At 53.8% G+C, this 20995-nt stretch overlaps 2 protein-coding genes across 3 annotated transcripts in view; one reads left to right on the top strand and one right to left on the bottom strand.

The window, feature by feature from the left end:
- Positions 1-3482, top strand: part of CCDC148 (coiled-coil domain containing 148) — a 55537-nt gene extending 52055 nt beyond the window's left edge. Inside the window, exon 15 of the mRNA XM_069861708.1 lies at positions 3368-3482. Coding sequence (XP_069717809.1) covers positions 3368-3382 — 15 coding nt within the window. The 3' untranslated portion in view covers positions 3383-3482. The remainder of the gene's footprint in view (positions 1-3367) is intronic.
- Positions 33-8083, bottom strand: UPP2 (uridine phosphorylase 2). 2 transcript variants are annotated; one of them, XM_069861711.1, is made up of 7 exons: positions 7751-8083; positions 6984-7098; positions 5573-5731; positions 3388-3502; positions 2574-2783; positions 926-1072; positions 33-442 (listed from the first exon to the last, which is right to left on the bottom strand). In XM_069861711.1, the coding sequence occupies exons 1-7, from the start codon at positions 7984-7986 to the stop codon at positions 270-272; spliced, it is 1155 nt and encodes a 384-aa protein (XP_069717812.1). In that variant the 5' UTR covers positions 7987-8083; the 3' UTR covers positions 33-269. The 2 variants fall into 2 exon arrangements, with proteins under 2 accessions (XP_069717812.1, XP_069717811.1); XM_069861710.1 differs by having other exon boundaries at positions 34-442; positions 6984-7101; positions 7751-8082.
- Between the last annotated feature and the right edge of the window lie 12912 nt (positions 8084-20995).

Below are 20995 nucleotides of genomic sequence, written 5' to 3'. Positions count from 1 at the left end.
TTGACTGTGCAGGTGTTGGTGCCATTCAGGCTGTGTTGGAGGTGCACAGCTCTGGCACGGTAGTGTTTGCTGGATCTGGTTCCCCTGCTCGGCTGGGGAGGGCACTTGACTGTGGCAGCGCATCGTGGCTGAGTCTCTTTTTCCTTTCCCACAATAAGTGTCCATGGTGAGCCGCTGTGGGCAGGTCCCTCACGGCCGCTTCTGGTTCACAGCACAGACCTGCTCTGCGCCACTGGGACCTGGTGCCCGCTGCTTGTGCTGCAACCCTGTCAGTTGCTGGGGAAAAGCGTGTTTCGAGCTGGAGGGCGCAGCCCCAGGCGCTTCCGAATGAAGGCTGCGATGAGGCGCTGGGGCCGCTGCTGGTACTCCCACAGCACCTCATGGGGCACCCGGATCTGGTCCCCCTCCAGGCGGTCCAGGAGCGCCACACAGACGACGGCAGCTGTGGGATGGCCAGAGCACTGCGTTACCTCATGCATCGCAATGGGTACCTGTGGCCCTGAAGCGCTGCCTCCTCTCCTGCTGGGATGGGGAACGCGCCTCAACACATCAGAGGGGGCAAAGCGGGGAGCTGCTGGCTGCAGCGCCGCTCTGCAGGCGCCCTCCGCTTACCCTGCTGCTTTTCCAGCCGAACAGGGAAAGGCAGCTAGAGCAGGACAGCCAGGACTTGCATTAAGGCTGGGAGAGGGATGAGGGGGAGGATCGTGTTTTGTTTTGCTTGGTCCTACATGCACCAGGCCTTCTAAAACAAACTGGTTTTTATTGAGCCACACAATGTGTTATAGTGTATTTCTCTAGCTAAAATAGCTAGGAATGCACTTTTGGCCTTCTGGGTGTTTGAATTTCTCAGAAAACCCTCAGGCCGGGGAAGGGCAAGGGAGATGGAGGAGCAAGAAGGATGCCAGAGCAGTGCGGGAGGACTCACCTTTCAGCCCACACAGTCCGCACAGGGCAGCGAATGCCGTGGACTCCATTTCGATGTTCCTCACACCGGCGTCATAAGCTCTTTTTAGATACTCTATTTTTTTTTCACTGGAAAATGAGCACAATGCTCCGTCTAATCGCCCCTGACCTTGAAAGGAAGCAGAGAAGCATCACTGCTGGCCCTCGAGGATGTAGAGTCAGGTGCAGTCCAGCAATGCCTGCATTTTGTCTGCAGCTGGCTAAGTTTTCCTTTGCGTTGTTCCTTAACTCGTATTAATCTGAGCGTTCAATGCCAGTGTGCTATGGCTCTATACAGAGAAGAAAATTACACAGGTTTTAACGCCTGTGGGATGAGTACACAACAGGCGCTGAGTATGGGGGTATGTTGTGCTCTACAGGAACAAATCATTGTGGCTCCTCCGAGCTCCCTGGCAGACATCAGCTGGGAAGGTCTGCTAGGTTACATCCAAAGAATGCCACATTACTGTGGAAGAGGCATAGCAAGCTGTGCAGCATGGGGAAAACGGGGAGAGGAAGACCCTCTTATTCAAACTTTTATTATTCCTAAGGGGACGCCATGGGTGGCAGGCAGCTGGAGCTGCTTCTGAGTGGTATTCCCTGCTCAGGGGCATTGGCACCGGCCGGGGAGCTGGGCCTGGGGTACTGGTGCTCCCTCTCACTCCCACTGCAGCCCCTGGGGCATTCCTGAGGCTGTGCTCCCTGTGTCCAGGCATTGGGACACATCTTGTCTCTCTCCTCTAACTCCTCTGGTGGCTTTGGCTGTGCTGCAGCCACCTCTGGGGCAGCTACTCCTCTTGCACAGTAAGCAGAGCCCTCCATGCCAGTGGAATGCCCACCTGCGGCTGTGCTAACCTGGGCAAAGCACTTCATTTGTTGCTGTTTCTGCTGTTAATCCCAAATGGCTTTTTGTTTAAATAAAACATGGCCTTGAGCAATACACAGATGGTCACATTTGCAAGCAGATCCAAAGGTTTATAAATAGTCCTTGGATTATTAATTCTTCATTTATTACATTTCATCTACTCTGCAGTCAGTGTTTAATTTTGTAAAGGAAACGGTTCTAGAGTAACCAGAGTTTGTTTATGGAAATGTCACGGGCTTCCTGACGCTTTTCTTGTGTTTGGTAGTGCTGGAGTTACAGCCTTGCTGTAGGAAACAGCTCAGCATAACCCATCAGCTCAGCTCGCTGCAGGATTGTGGATATGGGGCTGCTCACTTTGCCAGAGTACAATTACTGGCCTTCCACCTTCAGAGGATCAGGGACCATACGTGGTGCCCCTGTAACAGCTGGACGGGGGGCAGCAATGATCCCCCAGGCATCTGCATCATCCCAGGGAGCAACCGCTGCTGGTTGGATCTTCACTCGGCCAGCAGTGCTGGCCTTGCAGGTGACATTACAGAGTTTAACTGGACAGGAGACCAATTAACAGAGGAGATCTTGCCCCGTCAATGTCCTGACATCAGAACTGCGTGTTCTAAACGTATGCCCTCCTCTGACTGCTCTAACATGTCAGAAGGGTCTGCTGAGCCCTCCTGAGGGTTTGGTAGTGTGGAGAGTTCTGCCTACTTAAGAACATAAAGACTTGTCACTTTCTGGGGGAAGGAAGAGTGGCCAAAGATGTTCTTACCTTCATAGAAGTCATAGGTGCACATGGTATGGCCGATGAGCGTAGGGAAGTCTGTTATCTCCTTGCTGCAGGCGAGTAGTTCCTCCATGAGGTCCTTGTCCAGCTCAGTGCTCCGCACCACCACGTCATCCAGCACTACCTGCTCAAACCGTGGCTGGAATGAGGAGTCCACAGCCGTGTCCGTGATCACAACAGACCCGGCCTCGATCCCTGTGGAAACAAATGCTGAAGCTACAGCAGAGCGCGTAATGCTTGTGACCTGCTGCAGAACTTCAGCAGGACGGGCAGACCTCAGGTGTTGCATGGCTGTTCTTTTTAGAGAACAGAACAGATGTGAGAGAGTAATTGGAATTCACACTGTAGTGCAGACATACAAGTAAAGCATACAGGCTCGGCACACTGAGCAACTGTGGGAATGTGCTGAGGGATAGCATCTTAATTGCTTTCTCACAGAGATCATCCCCCACCACCAGCTTGCACGGGGCATGAGGGGTCCCACCAGTGCAGAGGACTACAGGCACCGGGACAGCCAGGAGGATCTCAAAGCCTGAGAGTGACTTCCAGTCCAGTGTTTTCTGTTTGAAAAGCGAGAGCCAGTTACTTTGAGTTCACAGCCTTTGGTCATTATGAAAATGTGCACTCTGCTGAGCCAGTTGTGACAAGTTTGCTGGGGTTTAACCCAAAAGAAAATACAACGCTGTTTGATATTTGTGGACCTGACAAAATGCTGAAGCTCATAACTGCGTGCCCTATTGCTGTGAATCTTTTTTATTAATAGCTTTTTTGGTCTGAAGAAAGACCGTGGATAGCTTACCTAAACCTCCAGAAGTACCGATGCGTATAATAGTAACGTCTCGGCACTTTGCATGGTGCAGCAGTTTGATAAGTTCGTGAAGCATGATAGAAATGGAAGGAATGCCCATCCCGTGCTGTTGGGAGGAGAGAAAAGAAAAATGTCATTCTGCATGAAGCTGCAGGAGACAGGTAGGTAACTGCGATGAGCCCAGGGTCATGCTGTGGCCTCTTTCTGTTGAGACCAACAGTAATATTTCTGAGAGAGGAAAAACATCTCAGGGGCTTTGTAGCCTGTCCAAGAAAAGTGTCTAACCCTCTTCTCCCCTTGATGCTGTTAAGGCTGCTGTCATCAGTGGAGCTGGTGTTCATCCCTGGGGACCAGCACGTCAGATGCTCAGATGGGATCTCTCCTTCAAGAAAGGTGTCTCCACAAACACATCCCAATGACTGAATGGTCCAAGACCTTCTCCTTGTGTTGCCTGTCCTTACACCAGGTACTTATGCCAGGTTACTTCCATTATTTGCTGCGTTCTGCTTTTGCTTCCAGAGTGGTGAATGTCAGTGAGGACAACTGGAGCCTCCACTTCTCTGGCTGCATCCCAGCCTGTCCTCTCCCCACACCAGAGCACTTCTACCCACGTCACTAAATGCAAAGGATGATGGTTTGTCTTCTCAGTAAGAACCTGGTTTGGGGTCAGGCGTTTGTTGCGTGAAGGCCACTTCTGCTGCTTCCTGGATCGCATCACCCACCCTGGTGTCCCTCTGTCCCCAGCGCCTGCCTTGCTGCCTGCAGGCTCTCCCCTTCTCTGCCCTGACCCGTGGTTCCCTGGTGCCCATCTCCTCTGCCGCTCCTTTGGGCTGGGTGGATGCTTTGTGAATCTTGAGCTCTCGAGGCTGCCTCTGCTTTCTGCCCAGCGCTCCCTCACAGGCTTATCCTAGTTTTCTGCTCTATTGCTCAACCAATGTCCTTTACTCGGCCTTACCTTTAAAAACAAAAACTGTTTGGTGCTGTGGGGTTTCTTTTTTCCCATAAAAATGCCTCGCACGTTTTTGGTTTCGCTGTTGTGTTCAGACACCTGGAGGAGGTTTCCGTGAGGCACAGTCAGTGCAGCCTCTGCTGTCAGTTTGTGCATTGCTGTCTCTCTTCATTTGGCTGCAAGACTGAGGGTCTGTTGGGCTCGTGTCATGTTTTAAATATGAAAACTTCCTGCCTGCTGTGATGCTGAGACATCAGGCGGAGTTATTTGCCAGTGCCTAAAAAACGTAATTCGCATTGTAAATAGTCAAAGCAGGAGACTGTTCCTGCTGCCGATTTGTTTGAGTTCATTTGGATTTCTAAGCAACCTGCAAACATGCGATGTTGGCAGCTGCTCTGCATGAAGCGTTTTGGGGGAGGCTCGCTGCATGCGCTGCCCTGCGTCCTCTTGCAGGGATGGGCCCAGGGACTGATGGCTTCTGCATGGGCACAGAACCAGTGCACCACCAAGAGCTCGGCACCGGCTTTTCTTCTGGCTGTGCCACAGCTGCTGCCAGGCTGGGGAATGGCAAAACTTGGGGGTGTTTTCCCCTTGGATCCTGTTGGTTTGATTCCCTCAGGCTCTTCCATCAGTCAGGTTTGGTTTGGTTTTATGAAGGTGACCAAACATGCGCTTTGTCGTGTGTGATGCTGTCGCCTGTGAATCAGATCCAAGACCAAGAGATGATGGCAGGATCAACCTTGGAGGAATAAGCACTCACCAGCACAGCCCGTCCTTGCTTTTCCTCTGTGCAGTGCCAAACATTCTGCTCCTAAAGAATAATTAATAGTAAAGCAATGTTTTTAGTTCAGAACTCATGTCGATGTAATACTTGCAGCAATATTTCGTAGCTCATGCATGGTGGAAGTGGTCATCACTGCTCAAATTGCCAGGCTGCTGAGCTGAGCAAAACATGTGCATGTTCCTATTTAATACCAGGCTTTTAAAAGTGGCTGTGCAGGGTGCTGAGAAATGCCATTCAGGGCAGCTTTACCACAGATGTGCTGGTGCTAACAGCTGAGCACTGAAAAGAGGAGAAATGCCTGTGGGTGGGTGTTGTGGGAGGGAGATGTCGTGCCGATCACCATCGCTGTGCCTGGGGCAGATGGGGGCTGCCGGCAGCAGCGGACCCTGTGGCAGGGCTGCAGTGCGTGCCCACGGCGCGGGGCAGCACGGCGCGGTACTTACGCTGATGGAGAGCACCGGCCCGGCGCGGTACATGGCGTACCGGTCTGTCCCCGCGCAGATGTCTGCCAGGTCCTCCCCGTCACCTGCCAGTCCCAGCTCCTTGTGCATGAACTGGGCAAACGCCCTCATCCTGTTCGGGCTGCCGCCAACGCAGACAAACTGGATGTAAAAAAATACGTCTTTACTGGGAGAGTTGTGAAGCCCTGCTGCCCAGGGCAGGGGTGGACTCCTCACCCCTGGAAGGGTTCAAAAACCATGTAGATGTGGCACTTGGGGACATGGTTTTGTAGGCATGGTTTTGTAGGCATGGTGGGGTTGGGCTGATGGTTGGACTGGATGAGCTGATCACTGGACTCAGAGATTCTGTGATCCTATGATTCTATAAAATGTGAATGTGTCGGTAGTGTTTAAGGAAAACAGCCACCAAGATTAAGTCTTAATGTGGCAGCGGTGGGCTGTGCCCAACATCTCCCTGGAGGGCCCAGCAGGATGCTGCCTCCTCACAGGCAGTTGAGGGCCATGAGGACAACCCAGGGTCTCAAAACCAGGAGTTAACACCAAGCCCAAGCTGGTACTCCTTCAGGGTTGTGTCTACGCTAGGTCCAGACCACTGTACAGCTGTGCGTACTGGAGCATCAGTCCCAGGCTGAGAAAGTCTAAAATCATCCAGCAAATTGAAGTTGTTAGCATTCCTGCTGACAGCAAAGCCAAACCAGATGTTAGAGCTGCTCGGCATTTAACTTATTCTATCAACATTGCCAACTGCAATTAGTGAGCTCTGCTAATGACACAGAGGCCATAAAGTCAGGAGGAAAGAGGACAAATTTTACACATTAAAAGGAAAAATGCTCCCTGATTGTAGGAGGGGGCCCAGCCTGCGGCTGCAAGGCCAGAGCTGCTGATCCGGCTGCCCACAGCGCAGGGGAGTGAGAGCCATGTGTGGCAGGGCTGTGCCAGGCTGCTTGAGCCCTTTGACCACCGCTGGTCCCTGTGCTGCTGGGGAAATGCTCTAGTTTAATAGGGAAGATGATGCAGTCATGACAGGCTGGTTCTGACAGCAGGTCTCAGCCAAAAATACATCCTCTTTCCCTTGTCTCCAGGAGATGAGGATCAGATGCTTTGGATAAATGCTTCCTCCATCTGCCCTCCAACATGGGCACCAATACAAAATCAGGTTTTATGGAACTGCAGGATTTTCAAAGGATATTTTTCTACAGGGATTTCTGCCCCAAAGAAGCAAGGATGATGACCTACCTGTCTGGGCTGCCCTGGGTTGCCGAGGCCCTTTGTGGAACAGCCGGACCCTGTCCCCAGCAGGACCATCTGCAGCCTCAAGACCCTGGCATGGGGTGGCAGAGCTGTGGGACAAGGGGCTGGGAGCTGTGGCCTCACTTCTGCAGCTGCTGTTTACCTTTATGTCCCCAAACATTGCTGGCAGGTTGTGTGTCTTTGTTCCCAAGTCCAAGTGGTACAGAACGTCCTCCTCCATTGAGTCCAAGTGTGGGTTTTTCACGTGGACAAGCCCACTGCTGTGGGGAAACGGGAGCAGAAGGGGCAGGGTCAGTGTCTGCAGGAACAGGGACAGGGCAGGATGGGGCGCGGGGTGGCTGGGGTCTGCGAGGGGCACACGTGGCCCTGGTGTCAGGGAAGGAATGGGACTGGGATACAGACAGGGATGAGCCAGCTCTGCGTGGTGTCCAGCGTGGCTGCCTTTGTGTCAGAGCCCTGCTGTCACGCAAGCTGTCCTCCTCACATCTATCACTATTGGTAGCCTCTGACAGCTCTTTTCTTATGTTGCATATTTGTAAAAAATGTCTCTCAGTATTTGTCATCGTTTTTCTCAATGGCAACCTGAGCTTTTTCTCATATAATTCTGCCAGAGATATCTTGTGGGTAAGGCACTGTGCGACTTTGTACATGACGGCTCAATAAGCTCTTAGCAAATCAGGGTTTGATATTTATATTGTCCCAAAGAGCTGCCTGGCAGCACAAGTGCAAATTAAATCAGATGCTGCAGACAGCGGGAGGCCAGCGTGCCTTCCCTTCCCACCGGCTTTAATAGATGGGAAGCAGCTAAGTAACAATACAGATCAGTTTTATAAATAAAGCTTAAACAAAACCCAGAAAACGTTTTTCTTGTCTTATTAAAACCAACCCAACCGCTCCCCTGTTACTCACGCCGCGTAACCTGTTGTTTCGGTCATGGTGAGCTGAAAACGATACTGCAGGAGAGGGAAGGCAAACAACAGCTGTTGCTCCAGCTGTTGGTTTTGGAGCAGGGAAGAGGTCTGAAGGGCTCTGCAGGGGGTTAAATACCCTCTCGGCTTTGTGCAGCTCCCAAGAGCAGCAGTGGCTGCTCCCCGTTGCCCCATCAGGGCGAGGGTCCCTCGGCGTGGCCACGGTTCCTCCCGCATTGGCTGTTTGTGCAGGTGCGGCACCGCTAACCGCGACTCGCCTCCCAGCCCCGTGTCAGGGTGACGATGGCCGGGGCCACTGACCCGGTGGCCGGCGGGGCGCGTGGCTGGCACACGTGTGCGCGGGGGCGCGGGCCGGCCCAACTGTGGCCACGACTTCGTGCCAGGGGCCTGTCTGAGTTTGCCGCCACAGGGATCCAACAGTGCTCCTACCCCAGACGCCAGCTTCACACCCTGCCTTTCTCTGTCCCCTTTTGGTCCAAAATTCAGACCACTCTGTGTTTTAATCCGATGCACACAGTTTTTGTTGTCGGTTACCTCTGCAGGGAATCACAGAATCATTAAGGTTGGGAAAGACCTCTAAGCTCATCCAGTCCAACCGTCAGCCCAACCCCACCATGCCTGCTAAGCCACCTCCCCAAGCACCATGTAAACATGGGTTTTGAGCCCCTCCAGCCTGGCCCAGAAAACTGAGAAGGAAAACACAAGGTAAGCGTCAAAAGTTGGATGCGACCATTCTCACTAATCCCATCTTCACCCTGATGGCTCTTAACACAAACCCGTGACTCGCAGTCGATGTGTTTCTGTCGTGGCTGAGCTCCCGAGAAGGCAGCACTGCCCGTGCCCAGGTATGGCAACGGACACACAGATCACTGCCATTCGGAAATGGATCCTGAAGCAACTGGTCCTGGCCTGGCGAGGCTCATTCTAGTCTCAGCAATGTCCAGACAATGGTGTTTGTTCTCGCCATCCACACGACTCTGTCTCAGCCCAGGAGCCCTTCAGGATGTTTTGTGGTCAGGGGTGGCAGTGCCAAGCTTCCCGGTCCCGGGGAGGCTGCTGGTGCTCTGGGGCTGTGGAGGAGGAGGTGCCAGCTCCCGCGGGGCGACTCTCCAGCACAGCCCTTCCCTCAGCTCCTGCAGGTTGGGAGCTGCCTCTGGTGCTGCTGTGCCCCTCTCGGGGCCCTTTCTCAGGACACAAAGGACTCTGCAAAGCAGCCCCTTGCACACTGCTGCCTGCTGTCCCTGGGGCCACGGAGCACACGGTGGGACACGGGGCCTGGGGAGCAGGCAGCAGTGCCGGGGCAGCCACACGCTCCTACTCGTGGCTCAAACTGGAGGGGAGCATGGCTGAACCACAGGTTTCCCAGCAAGGCCGTGCCGCTCGGTCTCTACCTCAGATGTTCTCCGGTCCATCTCATCAGCAACGAGCTGCCATTTGAGACAGAAGTGCCCCAGCATCCTGCGCTTCAGCCGCAGGAGAAGACTGGAGGTACTGGTCCTGCCGCCTGTCCTGACACAACATGAGAAGTTGCCCTGGAAGATATTTTAGGCAGCAGCTGGAGGGGCAGAGTCTGGCATTTGCTCTTGGCCCCTGGGAATGGTAAATGAAAGCTCTGGTTAATTAGATAAGTGCTAGGTAATTAATTGCCATGGTGAACTGAACCAATAAACACGTCTGATTTCGGCACAGGTTTTGTCAACTGATGATTTTGCTTTGTGCCATCTTGGACCACTTCTCTGTGATGGACGTGATGGCCACCGCGGGTCCCTGGCTGTGACGGTTTGTGTTCGTCCTAGCAGTGCACTGCAGCGACGTGCCAGGAGTCTGCGGAAGCAGCCGGTGAGCACATTACAGCCTCAGGGCAACCTTGATTGCCCACAGAGGGTTTTATTATTTTATTTTTTCAGCTTTGATGGCTCTTGTAGTTGGAGCCCTGCTGACATGGCAGGGCCTGTCCGGCTGGGGACTTTGCGCACAGAGCTGTTCGGTGTCCCCCGTCCTTTGGACTGGTACTTAATGGTGGCTTTGGTTTCTTTCAGAGGGGTTTGCAAGGCTCCCTCCTCCCATATGCTGGTTTTCTTCTTTGCTGTTTAGCTGGCTAATAAGCACTAAAAATAAATGACAGAAAATCAAAGCACGTTTGCCATCCATTCAAAGCTGCAGCCCTTGTTAACAACACATTGTGTGTGGTGCTTGCAGCCCAGGATCCAGGCACAGCAAAGTCCTGCTTCGCTAGCGGGGTGAGGAAGGTGAGCGCTGCAGCTGAGACAGCCTTTTGCTGGGCAAATCCACCTCCAAATGCTTACAAGTGCAAAGCACTGGATAAAAGCCAATAATCATCATAAACCGGGGGTGCAGAAAAGTGTAAATCGTTTGTCTTGCCCAAGACAGTGTCAGGATGGATCTGAGGAGGAGTGGGAGCAGAGCCCTTATGGATATTTCAGACTCGCTGGAGCAGTACCAAAGGCAGGCTGGAATGCTTTCTCTGCTCTGATGAAGTTCTCCCCTCCCTGGGTGCTGTTAACATATGCCTGCCAAAGATGACTTATTACTGATGCTCCGCAGCGCTCCTGAAGGGTCTGGAGTCTCTTTTTCCTTTGAGTGCACCAGACTGCACTGTGAGGTGCACAGAGAAAGGTTTCCTCGGGGCATCTTCCTCCTGCAGCCTTGAACTGCATCCCTGGGTGCACTTGCTGTATTTTTGAGTGTGGAACTCAATGTTTCAGGCAAATTGCAGTTAATGCAGTGGTTGTTATGCAGATCTTTACAGGTTTGCTACTTGCAAACGGCAGCTGTGAACACTTGGGGAAGTGAGATCACAGCTTGGGGGTTTTGACTGCTTCCCTGGGCATGCGCTTGTGTGGTGGAGAGAAACGAGGATGCCCTGCCCCGCGCCTGCCTTTAGCATCCCTCACTCGCTGACGGAAACGTGGGCAGCAGGGAGCTGGGAGGGCGTGTGGGCTCTGCCCCTGGCACGAGCCATGAGCCTCGCTGCCTGCAGGCAGGGCAGGAGGTGGGTTTGGCACGTGGGGCTCGCATCGTTGCTGTTGAGGCACGAAGGAGAAGGAACAGCGTGAGCACTGAGCCCAGACGAGTCTGTGGGACTAGCAGGCACAAGAATCACCTGCTGGTGAGGGGAGCACAGCGGGTAGGGAAAGATCGGCACAAGTCCCTCACCTTACTCCATCTTTTTCCAGCAGCTCCAACAGTGCCTTGCAATCCACAGCCCCGAGGGGTTTCAGAGCAGGAGGGAGCTTGGTCTCGAAATGCAGCTTTGCTGCAGGCTAAGCCCACCCACAGGTGCTCTGCAACCCGCAGGGCACAGCTGGACGGGGACTTCACCGGGGAGCGAGCGTTCGGTGGCACTGGAGGGAAAGGCAGGGTTTGGTGGAGTGGTGGACAGACGGATGGGAACACAGATGTCACCACGTAGGTTACCCTGTGACAAGGCAGGAGTGTGTGTGGCCCCAAGCCTGCGCGCTCCTGTGCGCAGAGGCTGCTGCCTCAGTCCGTTACAGGCAGCGCCTCCCCGGCAGTGGGTTTGGGCGCCCTGGCAAGGCTGGTACCTCCGCAATTATAAACTGTCTCACGTACAATAATGTCCTGGGGTGCACAGACAACTCCTTAAGTTAACATTTACATGTGGACTAGAAATAATATTCCTGCGTGCCAGCCAGACGTCCTTGCCTGGCGGACAGCGGAGCCCTGTCCTGGGCCAGCACAGCCCCTGCCCTGCCGAGCAGGGACCCCACGTCAGCCCCAGGGGCCAGGCTGCTGGGGGCCGCCCCGCTGAGTGAGCAGAGACAGAAACCTGCTGGAGCCACAGCTCTGCCTGGAAAGGCACGCTGAGAAACCACGAGTAAGCAATGTTCCTGATGGTGTTTGTGTCTGCTGTGTTCAAGGTAAAAGGAACAAACGTGTTCTTTTTGAGTAAACATGATTGCAACAAGGGGAACTGTTGACTGGTGCTTTTGGCTTCCCAGAACTGGTGTTGAAGGGAAGGGACAGGAGCCACTGCTGCCTGGCCCATATAAAAAATCCATCACATTTGTTTCCCTCCTTTCTGGTTATTCTTGTGATTGTTCTCCTTTAGGATGGCTTTAAGTACATCCCAAACTGAAGCGTGGCTGCTCTTCTCTCACTGACTGTCGCGCAGCTCTGTGTGCTGCGGGCAGGGCTTGCGCTTGCTGTGGCAGAAGCGGATGGGATGGGATGGGATGGAACAGGCTAATTTCAGCAGAAAGGGACCTCCAGCAATCACCTAGTCCAACTGCGAGACTGTTTTCTTCTTTCATGAGGTAGAGTGGGGAAGCAAGGATGGCAAGAAACAGAGATTGTTGCCTCAAGCGAATGTTTGTTTGTGACTGATTCAGAATTAAATTCAGGATTTCTGAGTGCCAGGCAGTAGAGCCGTACGTGTATGTGCTAAAGGATGACAAATAAAGCACGATGCAGTCTATGGCAGAAAAACATATGGTAACGTAGACAGGCTCTCAGCGAGAGAAGAGCTGGGAGCCAGCGCTCCTGCACTCCCCCAACACCTCTAGTCCTGTCAGATGCTATTTTAAATCAGACAGCCGTGTGGCAGCCTTTGCTCGGCAGAAAGATGTTCCATCCGCTCACCCTGCCCAGGCTGTCTGCTCCAAGCAAGCCCAGTCACCTCCTTTCTGACATCTCCTGCGGTGCCTCTGTTGTGCTCCCCGAAGCTGATGGTAAACCAGATATTCCAGCAGCCTGCGGAGCAGCTCCGGGAGCCGCTTGCGGGGCTGGGCAGGAAGGGACGGATTGTGCTGGTGGCAGCAGCTCTGCCACCGCCGTCACCACAGCGAGCCCTGTGCACACAAGTGCATTAGTGATGGCTTTAAATTAGCAGCTCTGGTTCATTAGCAGAGAGCTCGTGAATGTTCCCAGTTGGAGCCGCCTGGTGTATTCCTCTAGCGATGGATTCTGGCAGTCAGCGTAAAGGTGTGGAGGGGAGAGTTTTCAGCTGGCAGAAACAAGGCTCTGCGCCCGCAGCACGGAGCTCCCCTCGCCCTCCCCCTGCCCTGCGCTGCAGATCCAGAATAGCAAACAAGGTGGGCAAGACAAAGATCTCTATCCACTGTTTGCTCTGGTTCTTTGCTTTGCCGTGTTTGTTATTGGTGTAAATCTGTTCCTGGCTTTGGGAGAAGTCAGTGAAATGACTTCTGAAGAGACCGGGCACCACAAATCCTCGGGGCACACGTCTGACTGCGGCTTGTCAGGACGTGCTTCCCCCGGAGCGAAACACTGTCATAAACCCACTTATTTCAGCAGAAATGGGCTGTCTGACGTCTGTAGCCATTCAAGGAGCTGCTGATCTGCCAGTCCCAGTGTTCCTGCGCTGGAGAGGCTGAGCACTGCTGCTTCATTGCAGGGATGTTTCCTGGAGCTGCAGACAAGGCTGAGCCGCTTTTCCATCAGCACCCACGCTGAACAGAGCGTGTGCCGGCTCCCTTCTGGCGAGGGCAGGGACCCTGCCCACGCTGCAGCCCCCGTGGCCCCTGTCCTGCCCGGGTGCCCTCTCCCACCGGACTGGGCCCTCATGCACCTCGGGAAAAGCTGCTCTGTTGGGTTTAAACCCAGTGTTTTCTGGCCGGAGTCGGCACTGGCTTTGCTGTGGGATCACCAAGTGCGACACCACCTGCGCTGTCACAGCGTGAGGGTTTATTGGAGTTACTGCGGTGTCGCCGGTGCCCTCCTGCAGCTCCCTTCCCTCGCCCAGCACAGAGAGGAGCAGCTCCAGCAGCAAGCCCTGTTCTCGGCTCTCATTGCTCCAGATGCAGATTTCCTCTGGTGCCCGCACTCGGGATGTAAATCCCAGCGAGCAGACGCACCAGCACTGGGGCTGTTGGGAGGCCGTCGTTCCAGCAGTTCTGCGGAACACGCACGCTCGTTAAATATGCACAAGCCGTCACAGAACTCGGTGCCTCCATAGGCTGCCATGCGCCAGAAAAAAGGCCAGGTTTAGCCCCAGAAAGAGCACTGACTTGTGAATGTCTGCATGCTGTGTTCTGTAACTCAGGAATGTGAACATGCCCTCTGTGGCAGCTGCATTTCGTAAGTATTGATGTGACTTTTCTGATGATTTTGAAATGGGACATTTAACTGTAGCTGCATTCCTAGAGGCAGGGATTTAGATAAATTACTTTGCAGACATAGAAGCAGCCCTCACTTACATGGGTTTAAATCTGAACTGGCGCAGCTGAAATGAGTGCAGTTCCTGAGCTCTGAAATGAACCTTTCCCAGATTTTTGTGCTGAAATCATAGAATCACATAAAGGATTGGGTTGGAAAGGACCTCAAAGCCCACCCAGTGCCACCCCTGCCATGGGCAGGGACACCTCCCACTGGATCAGGGGCTCCAAGCCCCATCCAGCCTGGCCTTGAACCCCTCCAGGGATGGGGCAGCCACCCCTGCTCTGGGCAGCCTGGGCCAGGGCCTCCCACCCTCAGAGGGAAGAATTTCTTCGTGAGATCCATGGTGAATCAGAAGCCCTGGGAAGCTGGGCGTGTGTGCGAGGGAGAGCATGGGGCCTCGCAGTGGCGCCTGCCCTCTGCCCCAGCCTAAGCTCAGGCTCCCACCCCTGTTATGGAACAGCCACAGGGATCAGAATGGGGGCACTGGGATGGAACATGCCCAGCCAGCAGCACAATGGGACCCAGGTTTTTCTGCTTGCAGCGCGACACAGCAGCGTGCAGCAGACGTCACCGTCAGAGTTAATGGTTAACCTCGGAAACGCCTGGCATTGATACATCTTCAGTGCCAAACAATTTGGGGAAGCATTGCGGTGTCCTGGGGTGTGCGGTGTCATTTGGAAGGGAAAGAGGGGCTCGAGAGCCCCCGGGGGCTGCTGGCAGGTTTCGCACAGACCCTTTTCCCATTGTAAAAGGCCAGTTTGTCAAAGGCAAATGCATCTTGGGGATGACAGTCCAGTTTGATGGATTTCCGTGTCCACAGAATACCCAAACAAAAGGTGATTCATTGCTGTCACCCCAAGCTGGCATTTCCAGAACATGATGTTGAGATTGCCGTGTGGGAACTTCATTATGTGAAATGTATTTCTTTTTCTATTAGGAAAGGCCATTTTTAAAGGGTTGTAATTGGAGCACGGTGATGTTATACACTAAAACATCTGCCCCAGCCCCGCTCTGATGTTAGGGCTTTGGGTGCCGGGGCTGTGGGTGCCAGGCTTTGAGGGCCAGGGTTTCGGTGCCAGAGTTACTGTCTGGCTCTTGATGTGAGAGGCTGTTTACAGCTCTACTGCCTTTCTAATATGCAATCATATTTTGCATTTTCTTTGTGTGGAAAGGTCAGGATCAAAAGGAAAAGGCCTCCTTGGTGTCCTGCATTCGGGTGTCCTGCGTCAGCAGAGCTATAACCAGGCTGCCCTGTGTGTGGGAGAACGCTCTAAAACACCTTCGTTGTGATCTAAAATTACAGACCATTGGGCTCCCTCAGGTAAGGTGCAGGGTGGATCTACACACACACAAACCTCCTTGTGGCCGGGGTGACCCCAGCCCTGCTCGGCAGCTGGGGGGCTGGAGGGTCTCCCCGCTGCCTCCCAGACCCTCCGTGTGCCCCGGGAGCCGCGGACGCTGCCCGTCCAGGGCTGGGGCATCTCGGCTTTGGGCCTCCCCGCTCTGCAGGGCCGGTGCTGCCTGGGGAGGGTCTGAGCTCTGAGCAGTTGATGACGAATCGCAGGCCCTATTTGCTAGGAGTTCATTTTCAGATTCTATTTCCCAGAGCCTTTCAGCGAGGCTGTTAGGGTAGGAGGCAGGTGCCACCTGGTGTGGGAATGGCTCCTCACACAGCAGGCACAAGGAGAGCAGCGTCCCTTTGCCTTTTTCTTTTGGGCACATCTTTGCTAAACTCTTCCCTTGTCACCGACACGCAGCCAGCTCTTTATTAGACTGTGCCAGGTGCTCCAACCTGCACAGCAGCACCGAGCCACTCTCACAGACAATGGTGCCATTTGCAGGTTGAAGTACTTTGTCCCGTTTCTCTTCTATTGCTCCATCCCCTTGCTTGGTCCATCTGCTCCTGTGGTCCATCCCTTCCCTCGGTCCATCCCTTCCTTCGGTCCATCCCTTCCTTCAATCCCTCCCTTCCCTCTGTCCATCTGCTCTCATGGTCCATCCCTTTCTGGGTCCTTCCCTTGGTCCCGCCATTCTCTCCCCTCACACAGAGCCTCTCCAGTTCCCCTGACAGCGGGTGGTCAGGATGTGCCCCTTCGGAACAGAGCCCAGGCGGCCGCAGTGGATGGAGGAATTCCCATCCCCAGGGAGGTGCCGGGTGCCCACAGCAGGTGCCCGAGGCTGAGGCACTGTCCTAGGAGAGGGCTGTGCCCCCGCCGCAGTCCTGCACACCCGACCCGCCAGGAGTCAAGCCCAGGTTTGTCGGCACAGTGCTGTGGAACAGAGGGAGTGTGTCATTCTCAGACAGCTCCGGCCACCTCTGTGGCCTCAAGCAGCGACAGAACCAGGGCTGGTGGGAGATTTCCAGTGCCGAGCCCCAGTCCTGGCCGGGATGGGGTGAGGGGAGGGGGCACCGGGCTGGCGGCCGAGGGTCTGGGCATGCCAGGGTGGTTTTGCAGACTTACGGCCAGGGCTGCAGTGGGAGCAGTTAAATACACGCTTCTGTGCACCATGGAGCCACTGGACAAGCCCTGAGTGAACCCGCACCTGGAGCTGGTGCCGGTGGCGAGCCAGGGCCCCGGCAGGAGACGGAGGTGACAGGGCTGTCCCTGCTCTGAGCTCGCTGCTGCCTCCTGCCCCCCTGGCACACACGGTGCCACCGAGCTCGATGCCGCCGGCAGTGGGTGCGGGAAGCCCTGCAAGGGGAGGCCTGGGGGCAGCGCCACAGCAGAGGGCAGGCGCCACGGTGGGGGACTGCTGCTGCTCCCCTCCTCTCCCTGTGGCACCAGGCGCACGATCGCCTCCTCTCCTTTGTGGCACTGTGAGCATGATCTTCTCCTCTCTCCCCAGGCATGGCAAGGACTTCAGTGCTGCCTCAGGGTGTGCTGGTGCCGGCCGCGACCCCTGGTCACTCCTGGCAGCTCCTGCTGCGGCACAGCCAGGGCCGATGTCCATTTGCTGGCACGGACGCAAGGTGAGTGCAGAGCAGGGTGTGGGAGCCTTCCGCCGGGCTTGGCAATGGGACATCGGTACCATGTGTTACAAGCCCTAGAACTTCAATATTTTGCTGCTATAAATGTTAGCAATAAGAGATCACGTTACATTTAAATGCCAGATGACAGAAGCAGAAGCCAAAAAAAGCCCCCTCCGCAGCCAGGCGGGAAGAGAAGGGGCGGCTGCGCCAGCGGGGCCGGCACCGGGGACACCCGCGCCAGGCAGGAGCGGGCAGCGGGACAGCCAGGTCGCAGTGCCCTGCGGAGAGAGGAGCCGGTTCATTGCCCAGCAGACCCTGCAGAGCGTGGCGGGGAGCAGAGGTGGTGAGCAGCCACAGAGAGCTCGCCTCTCTCATGGCCTTGGAGCTGGACATGGCAGAGAGCTTGGCAGCTTCTCCACCCCGCCTCCCGCGCTCAGCCCCACGGCTCCGCTGTGAGAGCTCTCCTGGGCTGAAGCTGGGCCGGTGAGGTCTCCCACCCCACTGGGGCGCCACTTTAGTCGCTCGCTTTTTGACATGATTCCAATAGAATCATAGAATCACCAGGTTGGAAGAGACCCACCGGATCATCGAGTCCAACCATGTGGCTGTTCCTAAAGAACACCTGGAGCAGGATGAGCTGCGCTGCGGGTGGGGATTGGTGCAACAGACCTTGGGTGCCTTTTGGTGGGTGTTTTGGTAAAAACAAACCACTGCCTGTGGTGGGACTGGGGAGCAGAGAGGACTCCTTACAAGCACTAGTTTGAAAAGATGGAATGAAAATGAACGATGCTGCTGAGGCCCAGATGTAAGAACACAGTCTGCTTAGTTTAATAATGTTGTGTAATTTGTGCAAAACTGAAATAGTAGCAATTATCTGTTATTGTTAATTACTCGGGGCTGGGTCCTGCTCACTGTGCTCGTGCTGAATTGCACCTGGCTCCCCTGGAGCCGCCATGGTCCGTGGGACTTGTGATGTGAAGGTGGGCGTGCGATGTGAAGACAAAGGAGGTGCTCGGGGTCAGGCCCTTTCAAGAGCTGCTGGGGCACCGCGCGTGCCCTCGGTCCTGTCCTTGCACTAATTAAATCTCTGCAGAGGAATTCATGGGAGCCCTGTACACAGCGGAGCTGTTGGGACAGGCCTCACCGGTGTCTGCTGCAGCCTGAGCGCGGCTCCTTTTGTGACTCATGCCTGACTCACAGACGCCTGATGAAATAGAAGCACCCAGTCACATTTATCACAGCTGAATATTAAACCGAGCTCTTTAATCTCGAATCCAGGCACTTCTCGGGAGTTTCTCGGCAGCTGCTCTGAGAACGACTTGGGAAGGGGCACCGATGTCACCGTTGCTGCGTTACAACTGGAGATTTGCTTATTTGCATGTGTGTGTTTATAAATATATCAGAAATTTCCCCGAGGCAAAGGGAAATAACGCATGACAAGCAGCAGCTTGGAAGGTCATCTAGGTTATTATTTCTGTGCCACAGCTCACCTCCAACGCATAAGCAAAGCCTTTATGTACTGATTTTAATAATGCTGGAAGAGTTTGAAACCCTAGCAGTATTCCAAGTAATTATTAGGTCGGCTTTTCATGTACAGTCTCATTTCGTGTACTTTCACAAAAATACCTTTTACCGTGTCACTTAGGAGGAACGGTAGTGTTGGGCTGTGGGGATTTTGTGCTGAATAGGTGTCATTGTTTGGCTCCATACGGAGCCTGAGCCATCCCATTGTGCTTCCCCTGGCAGCGGTGCCTGTCCGGGCAGCCTGGACGTGATCATGTCCCCCCAGCGCTGCCGGCTGCTCTCCTGCAGGAGGGGAACGGCACTCACTGCTCCACAGCGTCACTGTCATGCTGCCTCCTGTGTAATGATGCCTCCCATGCCTCGCCCATGGGGTCATGGGGAGCTGTGTCAGTGCAGGAATACCCCCACAACCTTCCTCGAAGGAGATATGCTCCGAGGGCACCGAGTAATCCCACTGCCTGCTGTGTGTGCCGAGTCAAGCCTGCTCCTGAGAGTGGCACATCTGCCCTTCAACTGAAAATCACGAGTCTAAAGGGAACAGGGTGGCTGGTCTGAGGTCCCAACAACTCCTCAGTCTTTCAAGGATTTCCTCTATGTCATCCTTAAACAGCATGAGCTGGTTTTACCCTCACAAAGGCCTGTGGAGTGGTCTTAATTGAAATTTCAGCCACTCCAGAGAACAGAACTTATGAAGTACAAAGGGGTTTCAGGTGACCATGGTAATAATTCAGTCTCTTCACCCAGCAGGGTCTCTTCACCCAGCAATAGGACAAGAGGAAATGGTTTCAAGTTGTGCCAGAGGAGGGTTAGATTGGATATTAGGAAAATCTTTTTTCCTGACAGAGCGGTGAAGCCCTGGCAGAGGCTGCCCAGGGCAGCAGTGGAGTCTCCATCCCTGGAGAGGTTCAAAAAGCGTGTAGATGTGGCACTTGGGGACATGGTTTAGCAGGCACAGTGGGACTGGGCTGGCGGTTGGACTGGATGAGCTCAGAGGTCTTTTCCAACCTTAATAATTCTATGTCTGTAATTCCAAAACAAAGCAGCTGGATTTTGCCATACTTGATGTCTCGTTGGTAGTCTTCTGGGTGGAAGGACGACAGGGTGAACCTGCTCTACAGCAAATGCTGTGCTCTACTTCCGACTGCTTTCCAGGGCCCGCATACTTCTAAAGAACATGTTATTTGCATTAATGGATTTACTATAACGTCTGTGTGCGGCATTTCATGCCCATAGCACTCCTTTCGCATGGTCGTGCCATTATTACACCTCAATTAAGAAAAACATCGCCCAGGAAAAACTTACAGCCTGTTCACTGGCGTGTGAGGAGCAGCTGCAAGAGGTATCTGCCGTCAGCTTGGAAGCCCCCAAATGTAATCATGCTCTGCTCCTTGTACGGCTGTGCAAAGTCAGCTCTGTGTGAATATGCTCATTAAACCCCTAACACCTTTCCTTGGGGACTGTGAAATAGTGGAAAAGCTGGGTGTTTTAGTGCCTCCCCAAAGCCATCAGATGGAGCACCGTGTCACGATGCTCATCTTAGACCGCAGCCCTGTGCCATACCCCAAAAATGTAATTACTGTCAAAAATCTACTCACAGCTAGCATTTCCTATCAACACTTACAACACTGATAGAAAAGATAATTGAAAAAAACCCCACACCTTTTGGAGAGCATATTTATTTGTAAGGATGCTTACGGTGATGAGTAAGGAATGGTATTCAAGAGGACAGCAAACCAGTTATGGATACAGATTATACTGAGATCACGTCACTAACCTAAGTCTTCCCTCATCCTCACTGTTAATTAAAAATCAGCTGCATGTAAACTGCACGTGATTAGTTACGCGAGGCTGTGGGCAGGAGCTGCTGAGTCCCTGTTCCAGTTCCTTCCATGGCTCTGAAGGAGTGCTCGGCAGCAGCTGTCCCTTAAAGCCCCACCTGGGTTCCTCAGATAACAACAGCTTCCAAACTCATGTTTTTCAATCAAAAGTGAAGTAGGAGCTTTTTCATGTAAAGTGTTTCTAACGTGCATGATTTCTCCTGTCACTTGGAAACCCTGCAACCGGCCATTAGTTAGAGGTGGCTTTTCATCCATGTCCCCGTGTTGGAGCTCTGTTAGCCACGTGGGCAGCTGGTTTCAGGCTGCTTTCTGCTGCAGCAAGGTTTTCAGGGCTGTCAGCACCACCTGCGGAGCCTCACGGGAAGCTTGGCACTTCTGGAAATCTAGGTGTTTACTTAGACTCTGCAAAGTCAGATTTAGATGCTCAACCTTTTGCCTTCTCGTTTGGAAAATGGTCCTCGTTAGAGCTGTGTTTTCTCCTGAAGAACTCCTACACATGAGCTACTTGAATGTCACATTCAGTTATTTGGCAGAACACTCTGGAAAATGACTGGCCTTGTACTGTTGAGCCAAATGCAGACCTAGTTGTATTTTTAAGGGAATTAGTATCCTTTTCTCCATTTAAAATACTCCTATTACTCATAATGAGTCAAATCCTGGCCCCATATGGAGAATGCAGCATAACCGGGCCGTACGCACGAAGTGGCTTCTGAGGAGCACTTCCCAACCCCTC

This window comes from Phaenicophaeus curvirostris, chromosome 7, assembly GCF_032191515.1.
Source record: "Phaenicophaeus curvirostris isolate KB17595 chromosome 7, BPBGC_Pcur_1.0, whole genome shotgun sequence".
NCBI lineage: Eukaryota > Metazoa > Chordata > Aves > Cuculiformes > Cuculidae > Phaenicophaeus > Phaenicophaeus curvirostris.
This window is presented reverse-complemented; position numbering and strand designations above follow the sequence as displayed.

Bases quoted from the DNA above. Each gene is read 5' to 3' on its own strand.
- UPP2 (XM_069861710.1), bottom strand. From the start codon at position 7,986: ATGCGGGAGGAACCGTGGCCACGCCGAGGGACCCTCGCCCTGATGGGG. The intron at 3,503-5,572 runs GTAAGTACCGCG...TCCTCCCAACAG, and splicing joins GGCCGGTGCTCTCCATCAGC to CACGGGATGGGCATTCCTTC. The intron at 443-925 runs GTGAGTCCTCCC...GCCATCCCACAG, and splicing joins CGGACTGTGTGGGCTGAAAG to CTGCCGTCGTCTGTGTGGCG.